At 33.0% G+C, this 22,902-nt stretch overlaps 1 protein-coding gene across 2 annotated transcripts; it reads right to left on the bottom strand.

The window, feature by feature from the left end:
• Positions 1 to 10,802: 10,802 nt before the first annotated feature.
• On the bottom strand, positions 10,803 to 22,174 carry LOC114331147 (zinc finger protein 271-like). Of its 2 annotated transcripts, XM_028280631.2 has the most exons (4): positions 21,819 to 22,174; positions 19,805 to 19,927; positions 19,503 to 19,616; positions 10,803 to 12,775 (listed from the first exon to the last, which is right to left on the bottom strand). In XM_028280631.2, exons 1-4 carry the CDS (start codon positions 21,940 to 21,942, stop codon positions 11,247 to 11,249), a joined length of 1,890 nt encoding a protein of 629 aa, XP_028136432.2. In that variant the 5' UTR covers positions 21,943 to 22,174; the 3' UTR covers positions 10,803 to 11,246. The 2 variants fall into 2 exon arrangements, with proteins under 2 accessions (XP_028136432.2, XP_050515137.1); XM_050659180.1 differs by lacking the exon at positions 19,503 to 19,616.
• Between the last annotated feature and the right edge of the window lie 728 nt (positions 22,175 to 22,902).

The following is a 22,902-nucleotide window of genomic DNA, read 5'->3' as shown; positions in this document are numbered from 1 at the left end:
TGCAATATTTGTTTTAAGCAATTTACCGAAGCAGTGGCTTGCCGAGGGGGGTCAATAATGATTTGGAGAGGTATCTGTTACGAAGCTCGTACCGATCTTGCTGTGTTAGATAGCGGCAGTATGAATGCTTAAAGATATGTGGAAGAAGTTCTCCAAGACGCAGTTCATTGGTGGAAACTTTACATTTTTTCCATGGTCAGCACGCAGTCCCGACCTTAACCCAATTGAACACATTTGGGACAATCTCAAAACACGGGTAAGGGCAAGAGTACCAGCTCCTACATCCTTCGGAGAGCTCAAGACAGATGCCGTGTAGAGGAGTGGCACAATATTCCCCAATCGGATATCATGAATGGATTGCTGAACCAGCTCAAAGAAGTCCTTAAGGGCCAGAGGCGCAACACCCATTACTAATACTCAAAATGTTTTTTTAGTTATTAGACTATGATTTTCAAAATTGTTTGTTTGAATTTTATTAGAAGACATTGGGTTTTTGCTAATCATCCCTAGATAAACGACTTTTTTCAATAATTTGATTGTTTTCTATTCCTCAAAGGTAGTTTTCATCGTATTTTTCATAAAACGTGGTCCAAGATTGACAATTTCTGAAAATTGAAAGAAATACAAGGTGGGCGGTTAATTTTGCTGGTCAGTGCATTTTTTAAAGTATTTTAGGGATGAAATAAAACAGCGTAAATGGAACAAAACTTTCATTCAACCATATCCAAGCATTATATACGTCCATACAATAAATACTTATACTAAATTTAAAATTATATGATTTATTAAAATACTTGAAAAGCAAAAGATATTTTCAGATATTATTTTACATCACATATACTGTACATTTGCATTAATAAATATATATAAAGATCCAGACGTGTTAAAAAACTACGTTCAATAGTGTAGAAGAATGAAAGATATATGCAACATTATTACAAGAGCTGTATACCAATATCGGCTCAATTTTTCAACGTCAAATTCTTCCAAATTTGTGATAGTTCATTTGAACTAAATATGAAGCTCTAATTAATCTAGATCATCACAAATTCATATATTTTTCTTCAGATTTGAAAAAAAATCATCAATTCAAGTTTCGTTCTCTAAATACGGAGCTCTAATTAATCTAGATCATCACAAATTCATAGATTTTTCTTCAGATTTGAAAAAATCATCAATTCAAATTTCTTCTGTCCATTTTTGAGCGTTTCAAGATCATGCTCTTTTACTAAAGATGTGCGGGTTTTTATTTTAAGAGAAACAGCATTTTTGGTATGTCTTATTTCAGCGTGATAAAACATTGTCCTATAAAAACGTCTGGTAAAACGAGTTATTTGGTTTGCCTTCCTTCACAAAAGCGCATTACGAAGTTGAAGTGGAAATGATCAGGACACGTCGCAAGACAGAGAGATAACAGATGGACAAGGAAGATCTTAGAGTGGCGGCCAAGGGCGGGCAAACGAAGTCGTGGAAGACCACCTACCAGATGGACCGACGACATTAAGAGAATAGCGACAAACTGGATTCAGTTGCCCAGGACAGAGAAGGGTGGAGACATCTTGAGGCCTATGTCCGACAGTGGACAAATTTGGCTGTGTGATGATGATCCATAATTTCTTGAAATAAGTCAATTGTACCGAGCTTTGCATAAATTGCAAATGTGACACTGGCGAAATAAGATGCTAAAACCTTTTGACAGTTATTATAGATGACGAAAGTGGAAGTTGAAGAAGATTTGTTTCAAAAAATTAGGGATAATGTTTAAGAAATAAGAAATTAATGAACCTGTACATAAACTGTGTAGAATTAACGAAGATCAATGTTTCTAATCTATACACACATTTTTTTTTTCAATTTGAGAAGGTTTTTTTTTCAATTAGTTTTTAAATCTAAAAATGTACTATTATAATTATAAATTTTGTTTAAAAATGTCGAATAGTCTATTATGAAGATCTAAGAAAAAATTTGTCACACTCTTATGCCCGATTTCACCAACGATACCTAAATATTTAAGAATTACCTAAGTGGGTTTAGGTACTTCCTATCTCTAAAACGGATTTCACCATACGATAATAATTGCCTAAACCGCTTAAGCATTACCTTACGTTAGGATACCGTTTTCAATCTCCCTAAACTTTAGGTATTTATTTTTTATCGTTGACAGTCAGGTTATATTTTTACAATTTTGACTAATGTACTTGTGACGTTTGTCAATAATTTTCTTCTTACCTTAATTTTTCTGTTATTTTGTAATATTAGGTATATTATAGGCTATTGATTATGTAATATAGAAAGGAACTACAACGTTAACGGGGTTTTATTATTTGATATGGTCAATGAATCTCTATATATGAAAAAACCGCGGAGTGCTACCATTTAAAGGGGTGCGTTTTTGAGAAATGGGTGAATTAGTCCCTGGGCACAGGTTACATAAGGGTGAGTTCTATGCACTTTTGGTACAAACACGTCTACATAAAAATTGTTCCTGGTTAAATTTCCTATCTAAATATAACTTTTTAAAGTCAAACGTACTTTTTTTTACAAAAATATATTCAAAAGAAAAAGCACAAAGAAACCCAAAAGAAAAAAATTTTGTTTTTTGTCCCATAACTTTTGTCCGCGGGGATATAGGTATAGACATTGCTTTACAGAAAAAAAGCCTACATATTTCTTCTTTAAAATGTTGTTTAGTAGAGGTAATTAGGATTTATAGTTTTCGAAATATGATTTTTCAAAATTCGCCACTCACAGCAATTTTGGGCAATTTTCCTTGTTATTTCGCAAATATTGTTCTGTAACTTTTTTCTACGTGACTATAGACATATGCAATGGTACATGTAAGAGGAATAGAAATCAATTACCTTTAAAATGTTCTATTGTATAATGTTATACCACTTCTTTTAAAGAGGTTATCTTTTTCAAGACTTAATACTTTTAACGAGTTTTTATATTTTTTACGATTATTTTTTAAATTTCCCATTATAACTTTTTTTTTCTACATTTAGGTATATATTATATAATAAACAAAGAAAGCTTATTCTGTTTACTTTAAAATGGTGTATTATAAAAAATTCTAGGATTATTTTTGAATAAGATAATATGCTTTTTCAAAATGTAATAAGTACTTGCAACGATTTTTGATTATAGGATTATTTTTTTAAATTCCTCATTATAACTTTTTTATGTGATTGTGTGTTAGGATTGAATCTTATTTTTTATAGGTAATACTTTGGATCCACTCAACCACGGGCATGTAAATTTAGAACAACCTGTATACAACAAATTATTATATTTAGTTTTTAAGAAAGTGATTCGAAGAAGTGTACGAAACTCGATAACAATGCGCCTAAGATAAACAAGTTTGAGTGACGCGGACCATTATAGAGTTCGCGGAAGATTCGATCATTAGCCTACGCTAAATAAGACTCAGTGAAATAGATAATAGGTCATTAAGTTTTGTAAAAAGTAGAAAGTAAGTTTAAATTGGGAAATGATTATTTTTTCTTGAAATCCATTAAACATATTTAGAAAGATTAAAAGTTGGTATTGAGGAATACGGCGAATTAAAATTTGTGGTGGAATGTTGACTTAGGAATCTGGAAGGGATATTGAGAAAGTAGGGAAATGAATGAGGATGAGAGATCAGAATGTTTTGAGCTGTCGAGAGGTGAAGTCCAGTGGTAGACGGTAGTGTACGAAGAGTGAAAAAGCCGGTGTAGTTCCGTGAGTGTTGAGTACCCAAGGGGAACGAGAGGTAGGCCGAGTCGAGAGAAAAGAATCTCCTTGAGCAAAGAGTGTCCCGGTAGCTGATTGAAGTGGTTCGAAAAAGGTAGAACACGGCATCACGAGAAAAGCAAGAACGAGAGCTATACGAGGTAGTTTTCAAAGGAGAACATTGCTGGAGGCCAGAACGAGTTTTTTGTCGCAGCCAAGGGTAGGAGGAAACGGGTTTGGTGTGAGGACATTCGCAGTTCACCAGATAAAGGTCAGTCTCATTTGTCAGGACATGAATGTATGGGTTTATGTATTAAATACCACATTAAAAATTGAAGAACATAATCGCTAATATCAGAAGATTTTCATCAAACTTAAATCAATTTGTTGCTAATAAATTCTAATAGTTCATTATTAATAAAAATTTTAATTTGGAAACCAAAAGGAAATAAGATTCCCATTTTTAAATGTTTGTATTAAATAAATATAAGATCTAACAAATATTAAGCAGTAGTTGCCATTTATATAAAATAAACAAAATTTTGATTTATAATTGTAATCCATATGTGTGTATTATTTTAATTTTTCCTATCCCGATTAGGAACCACTGAGAAATACTTAGAAGTCACGAAAGTAAGTAAGTAATTTTATAATTCGCCCTGAGATTGAAAACATATTGATATGTGATCTGGTTGATTAATTAGATTATCATTAATGCATTAATTAAATTAAATTACATATAAGAATATCATCACATATAAATAAATAAGAACACAACAATATGTATAATATAATATTATATTATATATTATATATTATATATTACATATTATATATTATATATTATATAATACCCAATATAAAAAAATATTATTCTCTACATTTTTTAAGATTATTTTTGAAATTTCTCATTATAACTTTTTTTTCTTGTTCATGAATATACTATATATTGCTCAATAAAGAGGGCTTACTTTCTGTTCTTTAAAATGGTGTATCATCTATATTTAAATAATATGTAATGGACGCCGAGTGATTCTTTGATATTTTTGTACCTGTATTATTTAAAATTATTTCTTTTACAAAAATTACATAAACATTAGTTTTAAAAAACATCACTTCAGTTAAAATTATTTAAACGTTGACATTTAAAAATTTTTCAAAATCAAAGTCCATCTCTTCGTTTGCATTAGCTTCAATATCTTCCTCTGACACCTCAGTTATCCTAGAGTTCCCACAATTAGTACCCATGCACACGCACCCTTTGCAGAATATTGAACAACTAATTCCTATCTTCCTACAACCGCAGTTTTTGTATACTCTTTGGTACATTTACATGCTATTTTTTCAAGCAAAGCTTGTGGTGCAAGTGCTTTGACAGTAAATATTGGAATTATTCCATATTTTGAAGTTTGCCCGGCCGAGTCAAGTGGATCCAAAGTATTACCTATAAAAAATAAGATTCAATCATAACACACAATCACATAAAAAAGTTATAATGAGGAATTTAAAAAAATAATCCTATAATCAAAAATCGTTGCAAGTACTTATTACATTTTGAAAAAGCATATTATCTTATTCAAAAATAATCCTAGAATTTTTTATAATACACCATTTTAAAGTAAACAGAATAAGCTTTCTTTGTTTATTATATAATATATACCTAAATGTAGAAAAAAAAGTTATAATGGGAAATTTAAAAAATAATCGTAAAAAATATAAAAACTCGTTAAAAGTATTAAGTCTTGAAAAAGATAACCTCTTTAAAAGAAGTGGTATAACATTATACAATAGAACATTTTAAAGGTAATTGATTTCTATTCCTCTTACATGTACCATTGCATATGTCTATAGTCACGTAGAAAAAAGTTACAGAACAATATTTGCGAAATAACAAGGAAAATTGCCCAAAATTGCTGTGAGTGGCGAATTTTGAAAAATCATATTTCGAAAACTATAAATCCTAATTACCTCTACTAAACAACATTTTAAAGAAGAAATATGTAGGCTTTTTTTCTGTAAAGCAATGTCTATACCTATATCCCCGCGGACAAAAGTTATGGGACAAAAAACAAAATTTTTTTCTTTTGGGTTTCTTTGTGCTTTTTCTTTTGAATATATTTTTGTAAAAAAAAGTACGTTTGACTTTAAAAAGTTATATTTAGATAGGAAATTTAACCAGGAACAATTTTTATGTAGACGTGTTTGTACCAAAAGTGCATAGAACTCACCCTTATGTAACCTGTGCCCAGGGACTAATTCACCCATTTCTCAAAAACGCACCCCTTTAAATGGTAGCACTCCGCGGTTTTTTCATATATAGAGATTCATTGACCATATCAAATAATAAAACCCCGTTAACGTTGTAGTTCCTTTCTATATTACATAATCAATAGCCTATAATATACCTAATATTACAAAATAACAGAAAAATTAAGGTAAGAAGAAAATTATTGACAAACGTCACAAGTACATTAGTCAAAATTGTAAAAATATAACCTGACTGTCAACGATAAAAAATAAATACCTAAAGTTTAGGGAGATTGAAAACGGTATCCTAACGTAAGGTAATGCTTAAGCGGTTTAGGCAATTATTATCGTATGGTGAAATCCGTTTTAGAGATAGGAAGTACCTAAACCCACTTAGGTAATTCTTAAATATTTAGGTATCGTTGGTGAAATCGGGCATAAGAGTGTGACAAATTTTTTCTTAGATCTTCATAATAGACTATTCGACATTTTTAAACAAAATTTATAATTACTTAATAGTACATTTTTAGATTTAAAAACTAATTGAAAAAAAAACCTTCTCAAATTGAAAAAAAAATGTGTGTATAGATTAGAAACATTGATCTTCGTTAATTCTACACAGTTTATGTACAGGTTCATTAATTTCTTATTTCTTAAACATTATCCCTAATTTTTTGAAACAAATCTTCTTCAACTTCCACTTTCGTCATCTATAATAACTGTCAAAAGGTTTTAGCATCTTATTTCGCCAGTGTCACATTTGCAATTTATGCAAAGCTCGGTACAATTGACTTATTTCAAGAAATTATGGATCATCATCACACAGCCAAATTTGTCCACTGTCGGACATAGGCCTCAAGATGTCTCCACCCTTCTCTGTCCTGGGCAACTGAATCCAGTTTGTCGCTGTTCTCTTAATGTCGTCGGTCCATCTGGTAGGTGGTCTTCCACGACTTCGTTTGCCCGCCCTTGGCCGCCACTCTAAGATCTTCCTTGTCCATCTGTTATCTCTCTGTCTTGCGACGTGTCCTGATCATTTCCACTTCAACTTCGTAATGCGCTTTATGATGCCTTCCACTCCAGTTCTTCGCCGTAACTCATCATTTCGTATTCTGTCTCTTAAAGTTAGGCCAAGCATGGATCTTTCCATTGTTCGTTGTGCTACTTGTAATTTTCTTATTGATGTTTTAGTCAGTGTTTCAGCTCCATAAGTAAGCACCGGAAGTATGCAGTGTTTTATTTTTGCCATACCCACCTCAAATTATGGATCATGTGGAAGAAATTAATGAACCTGTACAAAAACTGTAGAATTAACGAAGATGAATAATTATAATCTATACATATTTTTTTTTAATTTGAGAACGTTTTTGTTTTTAATTAACTTTTAAATCTAAAAATGTACGATTCAGTAATTATAAATTTTGTTACAATAAACATCTGTTTAAATATGCTGAATAGTCTATTATGAAGATCCAAGAAAAAAATTGTCACTGATTCTTACATTTGCACATATTTATTTATTTTTTTTTTCTAAATCTTTACATTTTTCTAAAAATTGAAATAAATCATCAAAACACCCTGTACTTAGGTATAGTCTAGCTTCTTTTTAAAGGGCAATTTAAAAATTTCGTCAGGTGTAGGGTGTTCCATAAAAAAATATATCTTTAATATACCACTCTTTTTTGAAGCACCCTGTATAATTCACATTATTTTTAGATTGCAGTGTTAATGGCCCGGTATATTTCTATGAAGAATTTTTTTTTAAATCAAGTCGTTTTCCTTACAGATACCGAGGCGAATAAAATGAACCATCCTGTACATAAATAGGTATATACTATAATTTTATTTTAATATTTATTCAGAAATGTATATTTCATGGCAATATTTATGAAATTATAATTAATAAATAAGATTTCAGTAGATTATGAGCAGTGCCGCGTATTCCACTATTTTCTAGTGCCTCTAGTAGTTTTGGATGGCTTACAGTATCGAAAGCTTTTGCGAGATCTAGAAACACACACGCAGTAGATTGGCTATTGTCAATTCGATTGTATATTTCATTGGTCAGTTCTATATTTACCTCATTTGTCGAAAAACCTTCACGGAATCCAAACTGAGAAGACGATAATATGTTGTGTTTATCGAGAAAAGATGTTGATCTGATTTTATAGTGATGATAGTCTGCTTGAGTAAATTGCTTAAATCAAATTTTACACTTGTTAGGGCCGGTATTTCCAACCGCACTTAAGCAAGCTTACTTTAAGCCTGAGTTTAAGCTTAGGTGCCTGTATTTCCACTTCAATTTAAGGCTTAAGCATAGGCTTAAACCAAATAATTTTAATCTCGTGCGGAAGTTGGTTTAAGCCTTTGCTTAAAATTCGTTTTCTGTTTTTGAGGCTATTTCTATAGATTAATAATTATAGAGTTATTTTCAAAACCAACTTTTGCGTGATAACGTTATTAATTATTAACGGTTATTAAAATAAAATTCTTTTTCCATTTGAAAGGTGTAGGCACATGAAAATTATTTATTTCTACAATTCTTGGTATATTTATTTTACAAAAGTAAACTTACATTCTAATTGAACATTTTAAGGAATGTATCCAATAAACAAAATTACAAAGACGGATCTTCTATTGCTTATGCAAAATAACAATAAAACATATAAGCAGAAAATATAGACAATATACTAACAACACATGTACCATGTACACAAAATTAAGTGAAGTAAAAATGAGACAGATATACAGATGACAAGATAAAATTAAATGTCAACAGTAGTGGTTTTTACCTCAGATCAGTTAGTTCTGGCATTTTGACGTATAGGGCTTTTCATTCACAGTCACTTGTTTCGAGCTTCTGTCATGTGTCACATAATATTAATATATCTACGACATACGTTATCGGTATATACAATAATACAAAACAAACACGTATGACGTAGATATATTAATATTATGTGACACATGACGCAGAGCCGGCCCGTGGGTAATATTTCACCCGTGCGAATTACTATTTTGGCGCCCCCCCCCACCCCGCTCCCGAGGGGGCAATTCAAAAGTTCAACTTTATAGTAAAATCATGGTTGTAAAAGTAAGTATTATGTTTTATTTGAACTTAAGTTGACAAGTTATACAATTAGATTTTATTTACAAGTCCTGAATACAGTTTCGAAAATGGTTATACAAATTTAATGACTATGGTTATTTATCAATGAAAAAATAGTTTTAAATTAATAAGAATTAAGCTTTAAAATGAATTACTTGAAAATAACAATGTTGAGCTTTGGACATAAAGTGGTAGGCCTTGTAAGGCAATGGGTGCGTTCGGACGACCATAGCGGCTGGCTGGCAGCAGAAATCGGCTGAGTGGTTGCATCCAGCCGTGATAGGGAAAGCTTAGTAAATCTCTCAGCGGCTGGCTTCCAGCGGTGACGTCTGACAGCTACTGCTGGCTCAGCTATCCAGCCGCTGTGGTCGTCCGAACGCACCCATTGAGACATGACAATGGGTGCGTTCGGACGACCATAGCGGCTGGCTGGCAGCAGAAATCGGCTGAGTGGTTGCATCCAGCCGTGATAGGGAAAGCTTAGTAAATCTCTCAGCGGCTGGCTTCCAGAGGTGACGTCTGACAGCTACTGCTGGCTGAGCTATCCAGCCGCTGTGGTCGTCCGAACGCACCCATTGTGTTTTTATGTTATAGGCTAAGTTGAACAAAGTTAACTTTTCTAGATTTTCTCTGGGAAAACTCATTTACAATTGCATTACAAAGCTAGTCACACCAATCTGTCTTGCGATATGGAAGACCTCAGATAATTTTTTACTATTTTCAACTTGGAGAAACTCCTTTCTCCATTCGCGACAGACACTGGGAGAGTAAGAAGGATTCACAGTGCTACACACAAGTTAGGAAAGTTCTCCACAAACCCGTTGTCTGCTAAGTAGCTCAACATGTCAACTGGGCCTTTGATTTTTCCTTTGTCTTCTTTTTCGACATTCTGAATCATGTTTTTGACAAGTTTCAATTCAGAATATAGTTGAAGACTATCAATGTCACTGTGCTGGCCATTAGTGAGAGCAATGTGTAGGTCCTTGCAGCATGTTAATAAGGTTTTGTCATCACTTGTGTTCTTTGAATGTAGAAACCCAAACAGTTGGTGATAGTTTTGAAGCTGCTGAAATCTGTCTCCTAGCGAAGAGATACACTGATCCCAGACCGCGTAGAAGAATTTAGTTTTGAACACGATCTCAGGATCAAGAACTGTTTCATCACTTGATTCATAAGAAATCATTTTCTTCTTTTTTCTCGGCCACAGTTCACTTTCTTTAGGGAATGCTGGGTCAACTTCAATCATTTCGGCCACTTCCCTGCAATCGACTAATATTCTGTTGAATGTTGCACAACTCCTTGTTTCTTGAAAAAATTGTTTCGTTGAAGAAATCAAAGCAAGAGAGTTTGCTATGTCCATGTTAACCTCTTGAAGTTTCTTGCGTATGAGGTTTACCTTAATATATGCCACGTTAGTAAGCAGCAGATGAATCGGAAATCTTTCAACTTTTTGGCCAAACTTGTAGCTGTATTTCTTGCATATCCGTCTAGCCTTTTTTGGTCTTGGCTACATTCAAAAAGCGCGTCATAGACTTCCCCAAGCTGATATATCAGTGGCACAACCGCATTAATTCGACTCTCCCACCTAGTCTCACCCAAAGGTTTCAGGGTCAAGTTTGTTACGTGTTGTTTCAGAACATCCCAACGATGTGGTAATCCTGCGAAGAAATTGTAGACCTCCTGGATGATTCTGAACATAGAAGTTATTTGTCTATAAAAAATTAAAACGTACTAAGGCTTTCTGAAATATTACTAATTCATTATAAATGAATGAATAATTGGCTTAAAAAATTTACATAATTTAATAATTTATCGCATTTAATTTTTTTTGGGGTGGAAGGAAATTCGCCCCAAACCCTTGGCGCCCTGTGCGGGCGCACGGCTCGCACGGCCCTCGGGCCGGCTCTGCATGACAAAGCTGGAAACACATGACAATCGATGAAAAGCCCTATTCATAAGTACCAAACCAATTAACATGACAGTTGAGGACCAGTTTAGTAAAGGAAATGATGGAAATACGACACCCAGCTTAAGCTTCTCCTTAACTTTTGACACAGGCTTAGCTAAGCAAAAGCTTAAGTAGCTGTTAAAATACCGTCCCTTAGCCTTTAATCCAGTGTAAATTCTTAAGTGGCTTTTTAAACTGAGTTTAAGACTAAATTGCTGAAAACAAATTTCACACTTGTAAGGTTTTTTGTCCAGTGTGCACTCTCAAATGCTTTTTCAAATTAACTGCTTGACTAAATGACTTTAAGCAAATTTCACACTTGTAAGGCTTTTCTCCAGTGTGAATTCTTAAGTGTTCTGTTAATCTGTATGCTTGAGTAAATTGCTTAAAACAAATTTCACACTTATAAGGCTTTTCACCTGTGTGTACTCTCAAATGTCTTTTCAAACCACTGGCTTGAGTAAATTGCTTAAAACAAATTTCGCATTTGTAAGGCTTGTCTTCAGTGTGTATTCTTAAATGGCTTTTCAAAGTACCTGCTAGGGTAAATTGCTTAAAACAAATTTCACACTTGTAAGGCTTTTCTCCAGTGTGAATTCTTAAGTGTTTTTTTAAACTGTCTGCGTGGGTAAATTGCTGAAAACAAATTTCACACTTGTATGGCTTTTCTCCAGTGTGAATGCTTAAGTGACTTTTTACACTGTCTGCTCGAGTAAATTGCTGAAAACAAATTTCACACTTGTACGGCTTTTCTCCAGTGTGAATTCTTAAGTGTTTTTTTAAACTGTCTGCTTTAGTAAATTGCTGAAAACAAATTTCACACTTGTATGGCTTTTCTCCAGTATGAATGCTTAAGTGGCTTTTTAAACTGTCTGCTCGAGTAAATTTCTGAAAACAAATTTCACACTTGTAAGGCTTTTCTCCAGTGTGCACTCTTAAATGTTTTTTCAAATCATTTGATAGACTAAATGGCTTAAAACAAATTTCACACTTGTAAGGCGTTTGTCCAGTGTGCATTTGTAAGTGTATTTTCAAACTGAACGCATGAGTAAATTGCTTAAAACAAATTTCACACTTGTTAGATTTTTCTCCAGTGTGCACTTTCAAATGTCTTCTCAAATTACTTGAATGGTTAAACTGCTTAAAACAAATTTCACACTTGTAAGACTTTTCTCCAGTGTGTATGTTTAAGTGATCTTTTAAGCTGGCTGCCTGAGTAAAAGACTTAAAACAAATTTCACAAGCATAAGGCTTTTCTCCAGTGTGCACTTGCAAATGTCTTCTAAAATTATTTGCTCGGAACTGCTTAAAACAAATTTCACACTTATGAGGTTTTTCCCCAGTGTGCACTCTCAAATGTGTTTTCAAATTACTTGCTTCACTAAATTGCTTAAAACAAATTTCACACTTGTGAGGCTTTTCTCCAGTGTGTACTCTAAAATGCTTTTTCAAACTATCTGCTTCACTAAATAACTTTAAGCAAACTTCACACTTGTAAGGCTTTTTTCCATTATGTGTTCTTAAGTGTCTTTTCAAAGTATATTTATCACTAAATTGCTTAAAACAAATTTCACACTTGCAACGCTTTTTTCCAGTGCATATTTTCATGTCTGTGTTTAAATAACTTTTATGGCCAAGCTGCTTAATACAAATTTCACATTTTTGTTCTTCATCTGGTTGCATCACACATTTTTTGTTACATGTACGTAGGGATAATTTTTCCATATTGGCCAATGTGTTCTTCTCTTCGAGAGAACCTAAAAGAAAAGAAAAGAAAATGTTTAATATACCCGAAAAGGAAATTTTATAAACATGTCGCACCTCCGCTCAAAGAATGTATAAGTCAAAAAAGCGAAGCATCGAGAAAGCGACATTTGAAATTGAGCTAGAACTTTTCCGGGTTTAAAACAAAAACTCTTAAAATTAGAATAATAACTGGTTTAGTGAGTTACAAAGATTTTTGAAGCTCTACAAAATAGCGTACTTTCTGCTAAAAATAATTTTAAAAAATATTTTTTTTTTGAGTTGTGACACTATACAGATAAAGTAACGAAACATTTACGAAGTATTATATTAAAAGTGGCTCTTGCGGTACAAAATATAATATCATTATTATTGAATGTATATCGCCGGTCCGGAATAAGAATGACGTAACTGCAAATTGTGTCAATTCGTGTTTACTGCGTAATTAATTTCTAAAATACTGCGTACAGATGATACAAAAGCGACAGAACTGTAACTATGTGCTGCGCCACTACAAGGTAGTTGGTCATTATTGAAATACGCACCATTTTAGACCTTGTTTCAGATGAATAATGACGCAACTGTAAATAGGGTTGAAAATGGGGGACTAAATGAAGATAATGAAATTCGGATCAATAGGGATGAAAATAAAAGCCACCTCTGTAAGAATAAACGGCATACTAAATATTTAAAAATAGTTTTTTTGTACAGAAAAATTTTAAGATCAAGAATGACGCAACTGTAAATAGGGTTGAAAATAAAAGCCATCATTGTAAGAATAAACGCCATAACGATACTCCTGTGCGCGTATTCTTGAATCGAGAGAAAATTTTACTCCCTACTACGCTAGCTCGCTTTTCTACTCCTTCATAATTTCTCTCGATTTTAAAAAGCTGTATTCTTGAATCGAGGGAGTAGAAAGGAATGAGAGAAACTGCGAACAGTGTTGCCGGATTGTTGTTGAAAATTTGAACCAATCACAAAAGTTAAATATTGGCAAATGACATACTGTCAACCTGATCATTTATTTTTGTTTACATGATTTTTCGACTTCGGACTTCGACAAACAAAAAAGAAACAGTTTTTCTGAAGAGTGTAGAGTATTTTCCTAAATACAACTCTTGGCTATGGGCCCTTCCACGAACATACGCCTGTTTTGGATTACTTCGACAACAAATATTTTACTGTGCAACATAAGAAGTACGAAAGTAAATGGCGCTAATAATTATTCCAATAAACAACAAAAGTAATTTGCAATTTACTTTTGTTCTTCTTATTTTGCACAGTAAAATATTCGTTGTCGAAGTAATCCAAAACAGGCATATTTTCGTGGAATAGGGTATAGTTGTTTTGATTATGGCTTTTAATTTATTTGCATATACATGCTGTGATAATAATATTGTTTACCAGCTTTGCACCTTTATTTTATTTCTTTGAGGTTTCTTAAACTCGACATTAAACTGTGCTTAAACCGGCCTTTATTTTCTCTTTTTGTATGTACACAATCAACGTTGACAAAGATTTCTCGTGTTCTCAACAACAAAAGCACAACAAAAAAGGTAGTGAACAAGATTCGCGTAACTCAGAAGGCTACGGAGCGCCAGATGTTGGGTGTCTCCCTGAGAGACTGAATCCCAAACGAAGAAATACGCCATAGAACAAAAACAACAGACGCTGTCGAAAAAATTGCATCGCTAAAGTTGAATCGGGCAAGACACGTCGCCAGATTGTCAGACAATCGATGGACAAAACGTATTGTCGAGTGGAGGCCATGAGAAGAAGCACTACGGAGCAGAGGACGCCCACCAAGCAGAGGGGCCGATGATTTGAAGCAAGTTATCGGTAACTGGATGCAAGCCGCACAAAACATAGACAGACGAGTACGGGTTGATGATGATGACATGTAAAATGTTTCTATTGTATAATACGGTATAATTATATTTAGTGATGACAGTATCTCAGTCGCTATGATACTGGCTTGTAAATCAGTCAAGTCTGGTTAAATAAGTGGTTGTTAACAGTTTGATTGCCGAAAACACCTATAGGTTTGCTTTGGATTCCCACTAGGATGCCAAACACACCTATAAGCGTGCTGTGTCTCACTTTTTTCCCAAAGGTGCTGTATATTAAAAATATTAATTGTTTTTTATGTAATTCACTCAATAGTTTTGTATTTCAACCTTATATAAGATTCAATCTTCTTAACAATAAACACGTAAGCATGTGTTGTGACTGTTTTTTAAATTTAATGATTACTGTTGTACATTTATCTTTATAAGGTACTAGTAACAGTCGGTATGATGTTCAAACTGTTTATTGTTGAGTCCATCAATCACCTCAATAGTGAAAAAAGATTGAAAACTTCAATAAAATAACTTTATGAAATATGTCCACCGGCATAATAGCCATTTTTTAATTACTACATTGACAGTAGTATCAAGTAGTATGTATCAATGATATTACACATCAGTGTATGTTTTACCTTATATTTTGATTTATATTATATATAATCTTTAGACCTTCTACCCTCTGGGGTGTAGGTATTAGCGTGTGCTCTGTTAACAGTGCACAAATCTCTTCCATTGTTTCCTGTCCTGTGCCATAGCCTTTGCTTCGTTCCATGATATTCCTTTTTTGTCAAGAATCCTTGCCATCACTTCGTTCCATGTCTCTCTCGGTCTTCCTCTACTTCTTTTTCCCTGCACCTTCGTTTCCCATATCTTTTTAACTGGTACTTCTTTCTGTAGTCGTTGTAGATGCCCCCACCAACTTAATTGTCTTTTTTCAACATACTCCATCATTGTCACGATTTTCAGTTCTTCTCTTATGTAGTTATTCCTTACCCTATTCCTTCTAGTGACTCCTTAAACTCTGCGTAGATACCTCATTTCTGCTGCCTGTATCTTACTTTTATGTTGTCTATTTAGTACCCAGGATTCACATCCGTATGTAAGTACTGGTCTGTATATAGCCTTAAATACCTTGATTTTGGTATGTTTCGATACTTCTTTCTTGTTAATAACTGTTTTTCCTATTGCGTGGTACAGTCTATTCACTTTATCAATTCTCAATTCTTTTATTGATCTCAGCTCCCTGTCTACCTGTTTCTTCAATGGTTACTCCCAAGTACTCAAATGATTGTACCTGTCTAATCTCTGTATCATCTACCTGGACATGTACATCCTCTCTTTCTTTAGCTATTACCATTACCTTCGATTTCTCTTTGTTCATAGTCATACCATACTTTTTTAAAACTGTGTTCCATGTTTTTACGCTTCTTTGTAGCTCGTCTTCAGTCGCTGCTAAAATTACTACATCGTCGGCGAATGTACAATCTGCTATTTCTGTGCTTTTCAGATTTCTATACCCTATGTGTAATGGTCTGACTTTTGTTTTTGTTTCTTTTATTATTTTGTCCATTAAAGTAATAAATAGTAACGGGCTCAAGCTTCCCCCTTGTCTTACACCTTCAGTTGTTCTGAACTGGTCAGATATCATATTTTTAACTAAAAAGGGGTAGTTCCCTGGATTGGCTGTATACCTTATAGTTAAACAAACTGGAACATGAAGTAAAAACCACTTCTATGTAAAAGGTATATTTACTAAAAATTTTTTTTTTTTTGAATCCATTGGGATTCTAAAAATTTTTAGTAAATATACCTTTTACATAGAAGTGGTTTTTACTTCATGTTCCAGTTTGATCATATTTTTACTTATCACATGGTTTCCAGTGGCTCTGTTTATTGATTTAGTTACTCGTATAAGTTTCTCTGGTACGTTTCTGTTCTTCAGACTTTTCCATACTTTTGATCTAGGTACTTTGTCGAATGCTTTTTCCATATCAAGGAAACTGAGGTACGTTTTTTTCTTCCTAGATAATCTTTTATTTATTATATCGTTTAACGTAAAAATGTGATCTTGTGTACATCTACCAGGTCTAAAACCACTTTGCGATTCTTCTAAAGTTGGTTCTATTATTTTTCTCAGTCTACTCTCTACTATTAGCTCATAAACTTTCATCACTGTACTTAACAGAGTTATTCCTCTATAGTTGTTGCAATTCTTGTTGTCACCCTTTTTATGTATAGGTACAATCAGACCAATCTCCCAGTCTGTAGGTATTTGTTCGTCTCTCCAAATCATTTGAAATAGTTCTAATAACTTTCTAATAAATTTCTAATGACAGAAATAATGCACTAAAAAATAGGCTTGACAATAACCCTCAAAACTGTACTTTATCACATAGGTGGACTATAGACAGTTTTGTTTATTTTCCAGTAACATCTGATGAGGTTCTTGATATTATTTGTGGTCTTAAAAATAAACATTCTTTTGGAAATGATGAATTAAACACAAGAATGATCAAACACATCAAGGATGTTATATCAGAACCGCTGGCATATTTAATTAACCTAGTATACAACACAGGTGAATTTCCTGAAAACCTAAAATTAAGTAAAATTGTTCCAGTATATAAAAAATCCGATCACACTTGTATTGATAATTATAGACCTATTTCCTTGTTAAATGTAATTTCAAAAATTTTTGAACGAGCTTACTACACTAGGATCATACAGTTTTTGGACAAAAATAATGCACTGTGTTCAGAACAGCATGGCTTTCGATCCGGAAGATCAACAGAGGGGGCTACTGAAGTATTTATGGAATCTGTCTATAGGCACCTTGATGATGGTCTTCTTGTAGTGGGTATCTTCTTTGATCTTTCCAGAGCATTCGACAGTCTTAAATTTGAATTTGTCCTTAACAAATTGTATGTCCACGGAATAAGAGGTAACATGTTAAATTTATTGAACTCATATCTTCTGGAGAGGAAATTCTATGTTGAATTAAACAAGGAAAGGTCAGACATCTTCAGTGTAGATGTAGGAGTGCCGCAGGGATCTGTGTTGGGACCACTGCTATTTCTTATTTTTGTCAATGACCTACCCGATCATATTACTCATGACCACATTGTAATGTACGCAGATGACTCATCTGTGATTGTATCAGCACATACATACGTAGAGCTTCAAAATAGAGTGTCAAGGGTTATCAGATTATTCCAAACATGGTGTACACAAAACTTGCTACAACTGAATATTGATAAAACATCGTATATACATTTTAGATGCAAACGAAATATGCCAGTTGTGTCTATTCCTGAAATTGTAAATATTCCAGACATAAAATTTTTAGGTGTATTCTTGGACCAGTTTATGAGTTGGGATGTTCACGTTGAATATGTTAATAAGAAACTAAATTGTTCATTCTATGCTTTAGTACAGTTGAAGAGAACACTCAGTATTAAAACTCTCATTAATGTATATTATTCTTTGGTTTATTGTCACCTTACTTATAATGTTACGTTATGGGGTAATTCCACAAAATCAGACACAGTGTTTATTAAACAGAAGAGAATTATTAGACTTATCTTCAATATTCCTTTTGGGCATACTTGTAAGCAAGTTTTCATTAATAACAATATCTTACCGTTGCCTTCCATATATATCTTGAAATCCATATTGTATATTAAGCATAATTTACATTCATTCAAGAGAAATTCTGATTTACATGCATACTCAACTAGGAATGCCAATCAGTTTGTTACTGTTGGTCACAAACTATCCAAATTTGAGAAGTCCACAGATTATGTGGGGGTCAGGCTATATAATCATCTTCCAAATGAAGTTAGATCTTTGCATCCAGTGAAATTCAAAAGAGTTGTGAAAAGTATACTATGTAAACATGCATTCTACAGTGTAGAAGAATACTTAGCAACTAGATTGCTGTTATGAGTTCTGTCTAATATTAATAATTTTCATATTTATCAATGTACATTATGTTAAATCTAAAATTTAAGTGTATGTATAGGTATTTGATTATGTGTCTGTGACTATATTGTGTTGTATATCTGACGTGTATATCCATCTTTATGATGGCAGCTGTAAAGCTATACCAATAAAGTATTCTATTCTATTCTAATAACTTTTGTAGTCCCATTTCACCCATGTTTTTGATCATTTCAGCCGTAATTTGATGATGACCTGGTGCCTTTCCATTTTTTATCTTCCTAATCGCGTCAGTTAGTTAGTTCATCCATTGTAATGTTTGGTATAAATTCAACTTCTTGTTCGCCAGTTCTTTCTTCATCTTCTTCACTTGTGCTGTGTGGTTCGTGTTGTAGTAGTTTCTGGAAATATTCTTTCCATCTTTTCATAATGCTCACTTCATCAGTCAGTAGATCTTCATTCTGATCTTTTAGTGATGTTACTTCTTTATGTTTGAAAACATAAATATTTTGATTTAACTTGTTTGAAAATGAATCATGACGTTTGGGTAAAGATAAAATGGAACAACTTTATTGTCCTCATGCCCTTACAAATAAGAACATTTGTATTTGTTATTTCGAATACATTACAAAATTGCCTCGGAAAAACAGTCAATACATGTAACACCTTGGCAGTGTTTAGGGATAATTATAAACATACATTGAGTCCATCACGTGGCATATATCTGTGGTAAAGCTTTGCCACTGTACTTTATGACACAGTTGATGCAGCCAACCGTTGGTGTAATACAAGGTATATTTGTCTCGTAACGCAGCGAAGGTGTGAAGTAAGACTGCTTTATCCACCCAGTAAATTTTAAAGGATGCTCCTGTTCAGGTAAAAAATCAGTAATAAACCAATCAGGCATTAAAACAAACAACACAAAAATAATTCGGTGTCTTATTAGAGTTACCTTCAGATTTATTCTTCAGATCCTCAAAATGTGTTGATGTGGATAGCTGACTCATAATATATCTTGGATCAACTTCAACAAACCCTTCTTTAATTTCAGCCTTTATTTCCATGGCTAATAAATACAGATTAGATTACATGGCTCAGCACTAATTTTATTACTACTTGTATAGCGCTTTTCAACGATTCTCATTTGTTTCAAGCTTCTGTCATATGTCATATATTAATATTAGTCAGGGATTATACGACATATGATGGAAGCTAGAAACAAATGGAAATCGTTGAAAAGCCCTATTATTTTACCTGGATTTTCTACTGGTTCATTCTTCAAATCTTCAAGATTTATGGATGAAGATAGCTGACTCTCTATATAACTTAGGTCACTTTCCACAAACTTTTCATTAATTTCAGTTTTTGCTTCCATACCTAATAAATACTCATTATTTCACACTGTTTATTACTAATATGCCCTGCTAAGCTGAAAAGTCCTATCTACCAATTGGGCTATTTTGACGAAAATGCAATTAACTTTAGTTTGCTGCACGATCCGTAATATTAATGATATCAAACTGTAATTTTGAATGAACTTGATTTGTGTATATACAATTTATGGGATAATCCACGGAAGTGATTAGTTTAAAGCTTACATGAGTTTTGAAATAAAGGATGGTTTATCTTAGGATTTTATTAAAAATCTCAGATAGGACAAGATTTTTTAGAATGAACTTTTATTACACTTATAACGACACATTGTTTTACATATTTAAAAAACTTAATGTAGCCCTCTTATGTCCTAAAAAACCTTAAAAATTTCCATTTTCGTCCTCTTTAGGTACATTGCTTACCGGTAATTCTTCCCAAAAGTTTCTCCTATTGGCTGGAATTATAGCTTGCAGGTTATTCAGCATATTTTGCTTTCTCCCTTGACTAATTCCTCGGTTAAATGTTCATGGAGATGGAAGTGTCACACCAGTTTTAAATACACCTGCAGTTAAAAGTTCAAATCTTCTGTCAAATCTTCTGTGTCATACGAGTTTTTATATTTTAATGTTTTCTCACCCCTCATAAAAATTGCAAGTGAAATGTAATTGAGATAGCAGCATTGTGTTAATTTTTGTAATTTGTATTTTGAACTGAAATCTGTCCACTCATAGAAATTTCTAAGCTCTAATGGTACAGTATTTCTCATGATCATCTTTCAGTGCGTCACAGTTTTTCGATTTCTTTCTAACGCATTAAATTGTATGTGACAGAAAAAAAGGCACGTCGGTGACATTTTTATAACATTTATTCTAGTTATTCTAGTTGTCGATAGATGGCGCCATAATAAAAAAATAATTTTTTTTTAATTAGATAATAATATTACAAATATAATCTGTATAATTTATAAGACTATACAAATCAAAGAAAATACCATTTTATAAATGCAAGAAACACATTGATTTGTTTTTATTCCAAATTGAAAATAAAATGTGACAACTGTCAGATTTAACTAAAATGTCATGTTAGAATAAATGTCATAAATATGTATTATCACGAACTTACCCTTTTTCCTATCATTTGTTACGCACTGAAAAATGATCATGAAAAGGACAATACATCGGTTTTGGCCCTCTTTAATGATTTTTCTACCTGGTGGTGAAAATGGCCCACGGGCATAAAAGTGTATCTGTGGTCAAAGGATTTTATGGTTAATTGTTTTAAGTTAATTTCTGTAGCATTTACTATATAGACAAAACAACTGAACCAACACCAATTCTTGTTCTGCCTGAGCATATCCTGCCAAATTGTTTCAACAACATTTATCCAAAAAAACTTTCGTTAAAAGCAATTATGCGCCTAGTAAAAATGATTTCTTTAAACATATCTGCTCTTGGAAGCATTATCACTTTCTGAAGATCTGCTGAAACTATGAGATCTAATGATTTTAGTTGCGATTGTTGTGTCAAGATGCAATGCTGAATATGTCCTATCTGTAACTTAGGACATGCTAGATTTTGGGTAGCATAACATATTGTAATACTGACTGTCCTATCTGTTACAACAGGATACTTCAGGTTTGTAAAGATAGGACGTAATGCTTAGCAATCAGGTTTTAGTTTGAACAACAAGCTTAGTTAGGACAAGCATTACTTCAGAACAGCGTAGAACAGCTATTTAATAATTTAATGATAGATAGGACATAGGACAGCTCAGCTTTGAAAGGAAGGTAAAGAATGCTTTTCGCTACCACCCAGTACCCTTATGACTAAAACTGCGATTTTGTCAGTTAGGACCTTTCAGCTTAGCAGGGCAGTAATATTCTTAATTGCATTACCTGAATTGTCTTGTGGTTCATTTTTCAAATATCCAAGATTTGTGGATGAAGATAACTGACTCTCTATATAACTTACTGGGTCACTTTCCACAAACTCATCCTTAATTTCAGTCTTTACTTCCATAGCTAATAAATAAAAATTAGATCACACTGTTTAGGACTGTTTTAATTACTTGTATTTGCCTTTATTACTATCTTAATTCACCTAAATATTATCTTCTATCTTCTGCCTCCTTCTTCAAATTAAAGATTTGTGATATTTTGATTTTTGATACTGCAAATTCAATATTCTGCTGTCTAAATCTTGACCCGAGGCGTAGCGGCGTGTAATTTGGGTTGCCTATATAAACTTGAATCGACGAAATGGGCCTTTTGAGTTATTTTCAAACGCTGAAAAGACTATAATTTAGTGATAATAAAAACCGATATTTACTGCGGTTACATGATATTTAATGTTAAAATAGTATTGGATGTGGTAGAATGTACTCTTTGTATAATTACCAATTGAACAGTGAAGCTGTTTTTCCGATTCAATCATTTCTACTGTTCACAGTTCTGTGTTTGTGTTTGCTTTTGAGTAGGTATTTCATTTTCTTGACAACGAAAATGTTCGGTGTGGAAAGAATTAATAAGTGTGTGGAATGCGGAAAAGTGTATAAACGTAAACATGATTTAAAAAGACATGTAAAAAGTTCGCATCCCGACCAATTGGATGCAATTGCCCCTTTAAAAGTGCTTAAAGGCAACGTCTACAAGTGCACACATTGTGATAAACAATTTAGATATAAGCAAAGTTTAAACTTTCATGTCAAAAAAGTCCACACAAATGTAACAGTTTCTGCAGAAACTAAAACATTTCAACATAAATGTTCTCTGTGTAATTATCATGCAACTTTTAAAAAGGACTTTATTAAACATTATGAAACTTCTCATAGCACTCCTATGCAATACGATACAATAGAGTTTTCCAACCATGATGACTTTATTTCTTGGAAGAATAAAATAGAGCTTGAAACAAATGCTAGTTTTATTGCGGAAAAAGGAAAAAAGGCAGGAATAGTGAACTACATATTATGCCACCGAT

Source organism: Diabrotica virgifera, chromosome 1 (genome assembly GCF_917563875.1).
Source record: "Diabrotica virgifera virgifera chromosome 1, PGI_DIABVI_V3a".
In the NCBI taxonomy this organism is placed as follows: domain Eukaryota; kingdom Metazoa; phylum Arthropoda; class Insecta; order Coleoptera; family Chrysomelidae; genus Diabrotica; species Diabrotica virgifera.
Note: the sequence above shows the minus strand (reverse complement) of the source record. Positions and strands in the feature narration are given on the sequence as shown.

Excerpts from the sequence above, each read along its gene's own strand:
- LOC114331147 (XM_028280631.2), bottom strand. The coding sequence starts at position 21,942 with ATGGAAGTAAAGACTGAAATTAAGGATGAGTTTGTGGAAAGTGACCCA. Across the intron at positions 19,617-19,804 it reads TGAACCAGTAGAAAATCCAG|CCATGGAAATAAAGGCTGAA; the intron begins GTAAAATAATAG and ends TGTATTTATTAG. Across the intron at positions 12,776-19,502 it reads TCTGAAGAATAAATCTGAAG|GTTCTCTCGAAGAGAAGAAC; the intron begins GTAACTCTAATA and ends CTTTTCTTTTAG.